Genomic DNA, 13,014 nt, shown 5'->3' on the forward strand with positions numbered 1-13,014 from the left:
TTCTTCCACTTTGTCATTATAATATTTTGAGTAGATTGCTGACAAAAAAAGACAATTAAAATAATTTTAATCCCACTTTGTAACACAATAAAATGAAGAACTCCAAAGGGTCTGAATACTTTTGCAAGGCACTGTAAAGACAAACACACAAAGACAAAACACACACCCACACTTATAAACACAAACACGCACAAACCAACAAACACAAACGTACACACTGTGCAATACAGTAGTGTTGTTCATTAGTCTCACCTGTAGTTTATGTGTTAGCGATTCCTTCTGAGTCTGGAACTCATTAGCACTCTCCACTTCCTCTTTCAACCTCTCTAGTTCCTGCAGGGAGGGAAAATATACAACAATCACAGGGCTCACATTACATTTTCTCCCCCCACACACACACACACACACACACCTCCTCCTTGGCTTTTAATGCTGACTCCAGTTCTTCTATCGTCTGGTTGAGCTCAGTCTTCTGGGATTTGATGACTGGCGTCTGACCACTAACACACTCCAGCTCTGTCACCTGAGGACATACACAGTGTTGGTAATCATATCGTTTTTATGTTCTTTGTGTAACAATTCTGATTTGTTTGTGTAGCCTCTCTCTAGTATCCCTTTATAGTCAGTAAGTCTTACCCGTTTGTGTAGTCTCTCTAGTATCCCTTTATAAAGTCAGTCTTACCCGTTTGTGTAGTCTCTCTCTAGTATCCCTTTATAATGTCAGTCTTACCCGTTTGTGTAGTCTCTCTCTAGTATCCCTTTATAATGTCAGTCAGTCTTACCCGTTTGTAGTCTCTCTCTAGTATCCCTTTATAATGTCAGTCAGTCTTACCTGTTTGTGTATTCTCTCTCTAGTATCCCTTTATAAGTCAGTCTTACCTGTTTGTGTAGTCTCTCTCTAGTATCCCTTTATAATGTCAGTCTTACCTGTTTGTGTAGCCTCTCTCTAGTATCCCTTTATAGTCAGTAAGTCTTACCCTTTATAATGTCAGTTTGTGTAGTCTCTCTAGTATCCCTTTATGAAGTCTCAGTCTTACCTGTTTGTGTAGCCTCTCTCTAGCATCCCTTTATAGTCAGTAAGTCTTACCCGTTTGTGTAGTCTCTCTAGTATCCCTTTATAAAGTCAGTCTTACCCGTTTGTGTAGTCTCTCTCTAGTATCCCTTTATAATGTCAGTCTTACCCGTTTGTGTAGTCTCTCTCTAGTATCCCTTTATAAAGTCAGTCTTACCCGTTTGTGTAGTCTCTCTCTAGTATCCCTTTATAATGTCAGTCTTACCCGTTTGTGTAGCTCTCTAGTATCCCTTTATAGTCAGTCTTAGTATCCCTTATCCCTTTATAGTCAGTCTTACCCGTTTGTAGTCTCTCTAGTATCCCTTTATAAAGTCAGTCTTACCCGTTTGTGTAGTCTCTCTCTAGTATCCCTTTATAATGTCAGTCAGTCTTACCCGTTTGTGTAGTCTCTCTCTAGTATCCCTTTATAATGTCAGTCAGTCTTACCCGTTTGTGTAGTCTCTCTCTAGTATCCCTTTATAATGTCAGTCAGTCTTACCCGTTTGTGTAGTCTCTCTCTAGTATCCCTTTATAATGTCAGTCAGTCTTACCCGTTTGTGTAGTCTCTCTCTAGTATCCCTTTATAAAGTCAGTCTTACCCATTTGTGTAGTCTCTCTCTAGTATCCCTTTATAGTAAGTCAGTCTTACCCGTTTGTGTAGTCTCTCTCTAGTATCCCTTTATATTTTCAGTAAGTCTTACCCGTTTGTGTAGTCTCTCTCGTAACCCATTATAATGTCAGTCAGTCTTACCCGTTTGTGTAGTCTCTCTCTAGTATCCCTTTATAATGTCAGTCAGTCTTACCCGTTTGTGTAGTCTCTCTAGTATCCCTTTATAAAGTCAGTCAGTCTTACCCGTTTGTGTAGTCTCCCTCTAGTATCCCTTTATAAAGTCAGTCTTACCCGTTTGTGTAGTCTCTCTCTAGTATCCCTTTATAAAGTCAGTCTTACCCGTTTGTGTAGTCTCTCTAGTATCCCTTTATAAAGTCAGTCTTACCCGTTTGTGTAGTCTCTCTAGTATCCCTTTATAAAGTCAGTCAGTCTTACCCGTTTGTGTAGTCTCTCTAGTATCCCTTTATAATGTCAGTCAGTCTTACCTGTTTGTATAGTCTCTCTCTAGTATCCCTTTATAAATTCAGTCAGTCTTACCCGTTTGTGTAGTCTCTCTCTAGTATCCCTTTATAAAGTCAGTCTTAGTCTTACCCTTTATAAAGTTTGTGTAGTCTCTCTCTAGTATCCCTTTATAAAGTCAGTCAGTCTTACCCGTTTAAAGTCAGTAGTCTCCCTTTGTGTAGTCTAGTATCCCTTTATAATGTCAGTCAGTCTTACCTGTTTGTATAGTCTCTCTCTAGTATCCCTTTATAAATTCAGTCAGTCTTACCCGTTTGTGTAGTCTCTCTCTAGTATCCCTTTATAATGTCAGTCAGTCTTACCCGTTTGTGTAGTCTCTCTCTAGTATCCCTTTATAAAGTCAGTCTTACCCGTTTGTGTAGTCTCTCTAGTATCCCTTTATAAAGTCAGTCTTACCCGTTTGTGTAGTCTCTCTCTAGTATCCCTTTATAAAGTCAGTCTTACCCGTTTGTGTAGTCTCTCTAGTATCCCTTTATAAAGTCAGTCTTACCCGTTTGTGTAGTCTCTCTCTAGTATCCCTTTATAAAGTCAGTCTTACCCGTTTGTGTAGTCTCTCTCTAGTATCCCTTTATAAAGTCAGTCTTACCCGTTTGTGTAGTCTCTCAGCCTCCTCCTGGTAAGCAGCCAGTTGTTGTTTCCACTGTTTGACGTTGGCTGTGGACTCCAGCAGAGCTGCTGTCAGCTTGGCATTGTTGCCCTTCAGGGCTGCCAGCTCGGCCTCCCAGTGCTTGTTAATACTGGACGAACTGGAGACAGACAGACACTTCAGCAGAGTTTCAGTGACCATGACCCAGACATAGGTGCCAAGACCCAGACCCAGTGTATTGAGACACATGACAAGACCAACTGACCAAGACTGCTTTTTTGTGGTCACGACTGGTCTTAAGACTGCAAGATCAAGACTCCATCTCTGATATAAACTCAACCATTGTTTTCCTGAGTTTATTGCAAAAAATAACAATGCTGTCATTTGACTAAAGACTATGAACCATTCCAGCACCAATGTAAAAATACATGTTCAACTTCATGTTCATCAGCATTACTGACCTCAGAGGCTAGAGTGGAACTCATGTGGGAACCGTGTATGGTGAATACGAAGGGGTGGGGGAGTGAAATACATTTTCCGTTTATTTAGTAATTAATAATTAAAATCAGCACTACACAGTGTTTTGATATAATGCTTAACTGCTGTCCAGGGTTCTGGGACCACATGAATAAGAGATGATGACTCGACACATCCAGGTGCGGGCAGACCACCACACGCTGTGCTGCTGCTGTGCCAATTTCCTTTTAAATAAGGAGGTCCCAGTGAACAGCTAAACCCCACCAATACCAGACTGAACATGGGAACACAGTGGAGTACTGTGGATGTTCAGCTTGTACAAGGGAAGATGAGAGTTTTAAAGGAAGGAATTGGAAGATAGTTTTGTATCAATTGGTATTATCTTACCATTTCCAAAGAGAACTGAATGTGCTCATTTATTAAGCCTTCGACCATGCCTTGCCCACTGACCGACCATGCCTTGCCCACTGACCGACCATGCCTTGCCCACTGACCGACCATGCCTTGCCCACTGACCGACCATGCCTTGCCCACTGACCGACCATGCCTTGCCCACTGACCGACCATGCCTTGCCCACTGACCGACCATGCCTTGCCCACTGACCGACCATGCCTTGCCCACTGACCGACCATGCCTTGCCCACTGACCGACCATGCCTTGCCCACTGACCGACCATGCCTTGCCCACTGACCGACCATGCCTTGCCCACTGACCCCATGCCTGCCCACTGACCGACCATGCCTTGCCCACTGACCGACCATGCCTTGCCCACTGACCGACCATGCCTTGCCCACTGACCGACCATGCCTTGCCCACTGAGGTGAACTATCTTTGCGCTTGACACCCTACTCCAGCCCCTGGCTTCAGAGCCTTGTTCTTACCTGTGGGAGAAGGGCAGCTGGTTCTGAGACGGCTCGGGACGGGGCTCAGGTGGGTGCTGCGGCATTTCAGGGGTGGTACCCCTCTCGTCATCAGTGCCGTTGATGCTCTCCGGGGTCAAAGGTGACTGCAGGTCACCGATGGCCGACTCCTGGTATGATGTAAACAATAAGGTTAAAGGAACAGAAATACAGTTGAACTGTATGTTCTCAACTGCTGAGTAAATAAAATACTGATGTAATGTGGAGAGAATACCTGCACAATGAGTTACACTCCACAGAAAGTGATGTTTCAAGTGAGTTTTTGTTTCTCTCAAGTGAGTAGGCCTATGTGTTTTCAAGTGAGCTTGTTGTTTTCTCACTTGAAAAAAGAAACATCGCTTTATGGGAGCATAGCTGACACTGGGAGATCAGAGTTCATCTGAGACTGAGAAGGGATTCATTAATCTGTGTGTTAATCTGATATTAGGATGGGGAAGAGAGGGAGAAATTGGTTAATCCATGGAGGGCAGGGTTCTCCCCAAAGAGTGGAACAGTGCCATTCAACACCTCAATTTTAGGGTAAATATACACTATACTGTATAATGGACATTGTTTGGTCCATGTTTCTACAGCAGTGACAACATTGTGGGGAGACCACCTGTAGGGCTGGAGTGTTAGCCTGGGGTAGTTGGGGATTTCAACACTGGACTGGAGTAAGAGGGCAAAGCAGGAGGGTTATCGGAGACTGGGTCAGATGACAATGATTTTGATTCCATTTTACCTTCTTTTTTACAGGTACTCTGAGAGGTACTCTGGGAGGTACTTTGTGAGGTACTGAGAGCACATTCTTTTTTAGTGCAGTGACCTGGGGAAGAGTTGCAGGGGAGAAGAGATGGGTTGAATGAGCCAATTGAAACCTGGGGATGGTTAGGCCAGGTTGGGAGTTTAGCCAGGACACTGGAGTTAACGCACTATAGTCTTGCCATGAGAGTACTGGCTTCAGACACTCCCATTAGGAATTAGTTTAACATCTCATCCAAGAGTAGTGCTTTGCAGGTAGTGTTTCCAATCACTTCCTATGATGCCTAAATCACTTGGGGTCCATTCACTCCCATTGTTTTCTGGTAACAAAATGTTAATGTTAGTGGTGGGTTGTGTACAAAAACACCAGGTGCTTTGCAGTCTATACCGGTCCAAAAGCTACATTTAATGTGAGGAAACAGGTTTCTTTTTAATTAAGTTGAGTAAGTAGGTGTTGGTGAACTATCCCATCTGAGGTAGGGGTGTGTGTTGTTGAGACTACCTGAGAGGGGGTGCTGGTGAGTTCCATCTTCTCCTGGGATTTCTCCTTGGCTAATCGGGCCGCCTCTTTAAACTCTGCAAATTTCTCTGCAAACTGAGAAAGAACCACAATGACACAGACAACACCGACTAAACTAGTCTGTGTGTGTGTGTGTGTGTGTGTGTGTGTGTGTGTGTGTGTGTGTATGTGGTGTGTTTGTGAGCTCAACTTTGGCGATGTGTGTGTGTACCTTGAGCAGGTGGTTCTCTGAGGAGAAGCCCAGGCCATAGACGGTGTTGGCTCGGCTGTCGGCCCACTGGCCAAACTTCTGGGAGGTCTTGGTGAAGGTCATGTTGGGGGTGATGGTGCTGTTGATGATTGCCTGGGGAAGGAGAAAGGAGTTGTATGAATCACAAAAGCAATGCTGACCCATTTGCCTAAAAGATGAGTGGGCTTGTTGATTTCTGGACGGTTTCCTTCAGCAACAGTAACAACGAGATGTGTTATCTATCTGTGTGTCAGACGAAAAGTGTGTGTGTGTGTGGGCACGATACACCCCTATTCATTATTAAACAAGAAGCTGTCAATGAGAGGAGAGGCCCCAGTGAGGCTGATTGACTCTACTGGCATCGACCACAGTGGGTGAGGGAGAGAGGAAGGTGGGCGAGGCACACTGTTGGCCTGTTAGTTCTATGTAAAGTTCTGTGTGTGTGTGTGTGTGTGTGTGTAAACTCAGCAAAAAAATAAATGTCTTCTCACTGTAAACTGCGTTTATTTTTTAGCAAACTTAACATGTGTAAATATTTGTATGAACGTAAGATTGAACAACAGACATAAACTGAACAAGTTCCACAGACATGTGACTAACAGAACTGGAATAATGTGTCCCTGAACAAAGGGGGGGTCAAAATCAAAAGTAACAGTCAGTATCTGGTGTGGCCATCAGCTGCATTAAGTACTGCAGTGCATCTCCTCCTCATGGACTGCACCAGATTTGTCAGTTCTTGCGGTGAGATGTTACCCTACTCTTCCACTAAGGCACCTGCAAGTACTCGGACATTCCTGGGAGGAGTGGCCCTAGCCCTCAACCTCCGATCCAACAGCTCCCAGACATTCCTGGGAGGAGTGGCCCTAGCCCTCACCCTCCGATCCAACAGCTCCCAGACATTCCTGGGAGGAATGGCCCTAGCCCTCACCCTCCGATCCAACCGGTCCCAGACGTGCTCAATGGGACTGAGATGTCCATGGCAGAACACTGATATTCCTGTCTTGCAGGAAATCAGCCATACTGCACGTTTTGTGCGTGGTGTCATTGTAATGCTGGAGGGTCATGTCAAGATGAGCCTGCAGGAAGGGTACCACATGAGGGAGGAGGACGTCTTCCCTGTAACGCACAGCATTGAGATTGCCTGCAATAACAACCTCAGTCCGATGATTAAACACCATCCCAGACCATGACGGACCCTCCAAATCGATCCCGCTCCAGAGTACAGTCCTCGGTGTAATGGTCATTCCTTCGACAATAATTGCAAATCCGAACATCACCCCTGGTGAGACAAAATCGCGACTCGTTAGTGAAGAGCACTTTTTGCCAGTCGTGTCTGATCCAGCGACGATGGGTTTGTGCCCATAGGTGACATTGTTGCCAGTGATGTCTGGTGAGGACCTGCCTTACAACAGGCCTACAAGACCTCAGTCCAGCCGCTCTCAGCCTATTGTGGACAGTCTGAGCACTGATGGAGGGATTGTGTGTTCCTGGTGTAACTCAGGCAGTTGTTGCCATCCTGTACCAGTCCCGCAAATGTGATTTTCGGATGTGCCGATCCTGTGCAGGTGTTGTTACACGTGGTCTGCCACTGCAAGGACGATCAGCTGTCCATCCTGTCTCCCTGTAGCGCTGTCTTAGGCGTCTCACAGTACGGACATTGCAATTTATTGCCCTGGCCATATCTGCAGTCCTCATGCAGCATGCCTAAGGCACATTCACGCAGATGAGCAGGGACCCTGGGCATCTTTCTTTGGTGTTTATCAGAGTCAGTAGAAAGGCCTCTTTAGTGTCCTGCGTTTTCATAACTGTGACCTTAATTGCCTACCTGTCTGTAAGCTGTTAGTCTCTTAATGACCGTTCCACAGGTGCATGTTCATTAATTGTTTATGGTTCATTGAACAAGCAGGGGAAACAGTGTTTAAACCCTTTATAATGAAGATCTGTGAAATTATTGGGATTTTAACTAATTATCTTTGAAAGACAGGGTCCTGAAAAAGGTTTATTTTTGCTGAGTTTAGTTACTTCGGGCTGTGTGGATGTTGATGACGAGTGTATCCTAGAGTGGCAGGCAGGCAGCACCTCACCACAGCCCACCCTCTCCCTGCTATTTCCAGCTCAGCACAGTAGCAGTAACCACACAGTTGAGTACATGCAAAGCAGTGTAGAGAGTGTGTGTGTGTGTGTGTGTGTGTGTGGAGTGCTTTACATATCGTTGCGGTACTAAAATAGCTCCTCCCCTGCACCCCTCTGAAGACTAAAATCATTTTTGTTACGACAGACCAGGCCACAACGCCCCCATGCCACTACCAACCATGGGCTCTGCTGCTACCACTGGCCATGGAAACACACACACACATGTGGGAAATGTAGCGTGTGTGTTGAGTGAAACTACAACTTCCTTCAATCTTTGGTTCTGTCTGTCCGTAGGGACGGTCAAATGTGTCAAGTCTGCCTGTGGGAAAGAGAGGGAATACTGTACACAAGTACAGATGTGTGTTTCACGTGCTGTATGTAGTCTGTGTACATCAATCCATGATTGATTCTAAGGGATGTATAGCATGGCGTGCCCTGAGCCTGAGGGAGCCTTCCTGTTGCCACTCCTATCCCCTTTGCTGAGGGGGAACCAGGCACTGTATACGTTGGCTCCAGAAAGTATCCATACCCCTTGACTTCCTGCACATTTTGGTGTGTTACAGCCTGAATTCAAATTCTACACACAATACCCTATAATAACCAAGTAAAAACATGTTTTTAGAAAAATGTGCTAATATTTCTTGAAAATGAAATACAGAAATCTAATTTGCATAAGTATTCACACCCCTGAGTCAATAGTTTGTGTAAGCACCTTTGGCAGCGATTACTGCTGTGAGTCTTTCTGGGTAAGTCTCTAAGAGCTTTCCACACCTGGATCGTGCAACATTTGCCCATTATTATTTTCTAAATTCTTCAAGCTCTGTCACATTGGTTGGTGATCATTGCTAGAAACCATTTTCAGGTCTTGCCAGATTTTCAAGTAGATTTCATTCAAAACTGTAACTCGGCCTCTCAGGAACATTACCTGTCTTCTTGGTAAGCAACTCCAGTGTAGATTTAGGGCAACAGGTAGCCTAGCGGTTAAGAGCATTGGGCCAGTAACTGAAAGGTTGTTGGAACAAATCCTTGAGCCAACTAGGAGAAAAAAAATCTGTTGATGTGCCCTTGAGCAAGGCACTTAACCCTAACTGCTCCTGTAAGTCTCTCTGGATAAGAACGTCTGCTAAATTATTAGGATGTTTTGGTGAAATCCTTGAGTGGTTTCCTTCCTCTCTGGCAACTCTGCTAGGTAAAGCCCCGCCTTATCTCAGCTCACTGGTCACCATAGCAGCACCCACTCGTAGCACGCGCTCCAGCAGGTACATCTCACTGGTCATCCCCAAAGCCTCTTCCTCCTTTGGTCATCTTTCCTTCCAGTTCTCTGCTGCCCATGACTGGAACGAATTGCAAAAATCTCTGAAGCTGGAGACTCATATCTCCCTCACTAGCTTTAAGCACCAGCTGTCAGAGCAGTTTACAGATCACTGCACCTGTACATAGCCTATCTGTAAACAGCCCATCTATCTACCTACCTCATCCCCATACTGGTATTTATTTATTTATTTATTTTGTTCCTTTGCACCCCAGTATCTCTACCTGCACATTCATCTTCTGCCGATCTACCATTCCAGTGTTTAATTGCTATATTGTAATTACTTCTCCACCGTGGCCTATTTATTTCCTTAACTTACCTCATTTGCACTCACTGTATATAGACTTTGTTTTCTTTTGTTCTACTGTATTATTGACTATGTTTTGTTTATTCCATGTGTAACTCTGTTGTTGTATGTGTCGAATTGCTAAGCGTTTATCTTGGCCAGGTCGCAGTTGTGAGAACTTGTTCTCAACAAGCCTACCTGGTTAAATAAAGGGGAAATAAACTAAAAAAGGAAGGAGGCCTGTATCTTTGTAGTGACTGGGTGTGTTGATACACCATCCAAAGTGTAGTTAATAACTTCACCATGCTCAAAGGGATTTCAATGTCTGCCCTTCTTTATCCAATAGGTGCCCTTCTTTGCTATGCATTGGAAAACCTCCCTGGTCTTTGTGGTCGAGTCTGTGTTTGAAATTCACTTCTCAACTGAGGGACCTTACAGATAAATGTATGTTTGGGGTACAAGGACGAGGTAGTAATTCAAAAATGATGTAAAACACTATTATTGCATTCAAAGTCCATTCTATTTGACTTGTTAAGCCAAATTTTACTCCAGAACTTTAGGCTTGAATACTTATTGACTCAATAAATGTCAGCTTTTCATTAAATTGGTAAACATTTTGAAAAACATAATTCCACTTTAGCATCATTTTTTATTTAGGCTGTAATACAACAAAATGTGGGAAAAGTCAAGGGGTGTGAAGACTTTCTGAAGACACTGTATATCTTCCCTCTCCGTTTACACAACTTTACTGCGCACACACACACACACCCCAAAACACACACGCACCCCAAAACACACACACACCCCAAAACACACACGCACCCCAAAACACACACGCCCCCAAAACACACACGCCCCCAAAACACACACGCCCCCAAAACACACACGCACCCCAAAACACACACGCACCCCAAAACACACACGCACACCAAAACACACACGCACCCCAAAACACACACGCCCCCAAAACACACACGCACACCAAAACACAAAAAACACACACGCACCCAAAACACACACCAAAACACACACGCCCCCAAAACACACACCAAAACACACACCAAAACACACACCAAAACACACACGCCCCCCAAAACACACACGCACACCAAAACACACACCAAAACACACACACCTTAGAGCCGTCCAGACTGATGATGCGGTAGACGTTGCGCGTGCTGTCGTAGAAGTAGGAGACTGTGACGGCGTGTTTACTGGTGGGGACCCAGTTCTTCTTGGTGGTGGGGTCGATCTGGAAGACATGTGCCCTCGTACTGAAGATAGGCTGCTCTCTGTAGGGGAGACAGGGAGGGGGGGCAGTATATATATAGGAATTAAACTCACCACCCAGTTGTTGGTTCGCACAGCTGCGCCATGGAAAACAAAAGTACTGGGAGTGTGTGAGGGCTGAGGTAAGAGTGTGGAGTGTGTGTGGTAGGTAACACACACAGCCTCCCAGAGATCGCTACACACATCCATTCTTCACTGTCACCTACAGCACACTGCACTGGCCATGACTGGGAGGGGGAAACACACACACACACACACACTTCAGTTCCAGTATTTGTGTGCGATATCTTCAATCCAGATGGAGCCCATTAACATTAACAAGGAGTTTTAATACCAGCACTAGAAAGACAAACATTACTTATCCACAGACAGAAATCACTTACTAGAAATGAATGGATGTAATGTTGAAGTTAATCAAATTGACTGGCTGGGTACATTAAGGTACTAAAACAGGAGCAACAGGGATAAACGATTTTCTACTAGTCCATTAATTAATTACAGTAAACGTGCCTTTGCTAAGACAATAGAGAGGAGGTTCATTAAAGATGATGCATCCCCAGCACAGGGCACGTTTAAACTGTTAGGGCTGCCTGATAAATATAATAAAATATTAAAGTTTGGGCTCCCGAGTGGCGCAGCGGTCTAAGGCACTGCATCTCAGTGCTAGAAGTGTCACTACAAACACCTTGATTCGATTCCAGGCTGTATCACAACCGGCAGTGATTGGGAGTCCCATAGGTCGGCGCACAATTGGCCCAGCACTGTGTCCAGGTTAGGGTTTGGCCGGTGTAGGCCGTCATTGTAAATAAGAATTTGTTCTTAACTGACTTGCCTAGTTATATAAAGGTTAAATAAAAGGAAGTGGTTCTTCAACATAATGTTCTTTGACAATGTATAGGTCGGTAGCATTCAAGTAGCCAACCTATACTGTGCTACTTGGGAGATAAGAGGAGAGTAGTGATATTTGCCTGACGACTCACTACATTTTTATAATTCTTTGGCTGCTCTGTCGTTCGCTACATACTTTAGTCTGAGACTGCCATTACTGAAGTGGTTTCTGGTGACGAGGGGTGTTGTACAAAACAAGATCAGTGACTGGCTCTGGCCCAACCTATCGTTTTCTGGACCAATCAGACGGCCCCGAAAGTGTTCACATTCAGTGAAGGGTCAGGGAGGGAGGGTCAGGGAGGGTCAGGGAGGGAGGGAGGGAGGGTCAGGGAGGGTCAGGGAGGGAGGGTCAGGGAGGGTCAGGGAGGGAGGGTCAGGGAGGGAGGGTCAGTGAGGGTCAGGGAGGGAGGGTCAGGGAGGGTCAGGGAGGTACTCCGTCCAGACTCATTGCGGAGAAGAAACTAACGTCTGTGAGCGTGGCGTAGCGTTTGGCCGCAGCAAGGAGTCTGGGTAGTCAGGCAATATAGGATTGAAAGAAAGAAAATGGGATAAAAGAATGAAAGGAACTGATGGAGTAAGGGCTAGAGGTGAGGATGGGAGAGAGAAAGAGCATGTGTGTTAGAGTGAGACAGAATAACTTCAACCACCCTGCCTGTGTGTGAGTGTGAGTTTTAAAAGCAGCCGTAGGAAGGGCCGATATGCACATTTTCCACCAAAGAGCTGAACAATGAGAGCCCCAACCCCGCACACACACATCACACCTCCCATTATATCACACACAGGAGTCAGGGGGAAATAGGAACAATAAGGTTTGAAAGCTGCGCACTGATTCTGCAAAAGTTCAAAGGAAAGTGGAGCTAAGCTTTTACACAGAGAAAGTACACAATCCATTAACGTACTGTATGTGATCAACTGGGTTTGAATCTCGCATGACAGTGTTAGCACAGTGAGCTAAAGCCTAGGCATTAGGCCTGGGTGCTAATGCAAGTCCTCAGGACAGGCAAGGTTACTAATCACACAAGCATGGTTTACCAAACCAACTCTGTTACAGCTTTCCCAAGAAAATGAGTGAATGTGGTTATGCCAACAGTACAGCAGGGGGCAGATGTCCATGAGAGTCGTAGTACCTGGGCTGGGCCCACATACACAGATCAGACAACTGTCCTGGCCCTGTGGCCCTGTGGCCCTGTGGCCCTGTGGCCCTGTGGCCCTGTGGCCCTGTGGCCCTGTGGCCCTGTGGCCCTGTGGCCCTGTGGCCCTGGCCAGCTTCCAGACATAACTATGGAGGAAAGCAGCGCTCAGGTAAGGTCTTGGATTAAAGGCATACATAATACTGAGAGACAGACAGGTAAGGTCTTGGATTAAAGGCATACATAATACTGAGAGACAGACAGGTAAGGTCTTGGATTAAAGGCATACATAATACTGAGAGACAGACAGGTAAGGTCTTG

The 13,014-nt window shown here is 45.3% G+C and overlaps 1 protein-coding gene across 1 annotated transcript in view; it reads right to left on the minus strand.

Annotated features, from left to right (window-relative positions):
* The window catches only part of LOC112220280 (homer protein homolog 1), a 37,428-nt gene that overhangs the window by 4,275 nt on the left and 20,139 nt on the right, over positions 1 to 13,014 (minus strand). The window contains 7 exon segments of the mRNA XM_024382049.2: positions 253 to 333; positions 413 to 523; positions 2,767 to 2,926; positions 4,126 to 4,274; positions 5,408 to 5,500; positions 5,637 to 5,768; positions 10,521 to 10,677. Of these exon segments, the coding sequence (XP_024237817.2) occupies positions 253 to 333; positions 413 to 523; positions 2,767 to 2,926; positions 4,126 to 4,274; positions 5,408 to 5,500; positions 5,637 to 5,768; positions 10,521 to 10,677 (883 nt within the window).

Source organism: Oncorhynchus tshawytscha, linkage group LG20, assembly GCF_018296145.1.
Source record: "Oncorhynchus tshawytscha isolate Ot180627B linkage group LG20, Otsh_v2.0, whole genome shotgun sequence".
Classification (NCBI taxonomy): Eukaryota; Metazoa; Chordata; class Actinopteri; order Salmoniformes; family Salmonidae; genus Oncorhynchus; species Oncorhynchus tshawytscha.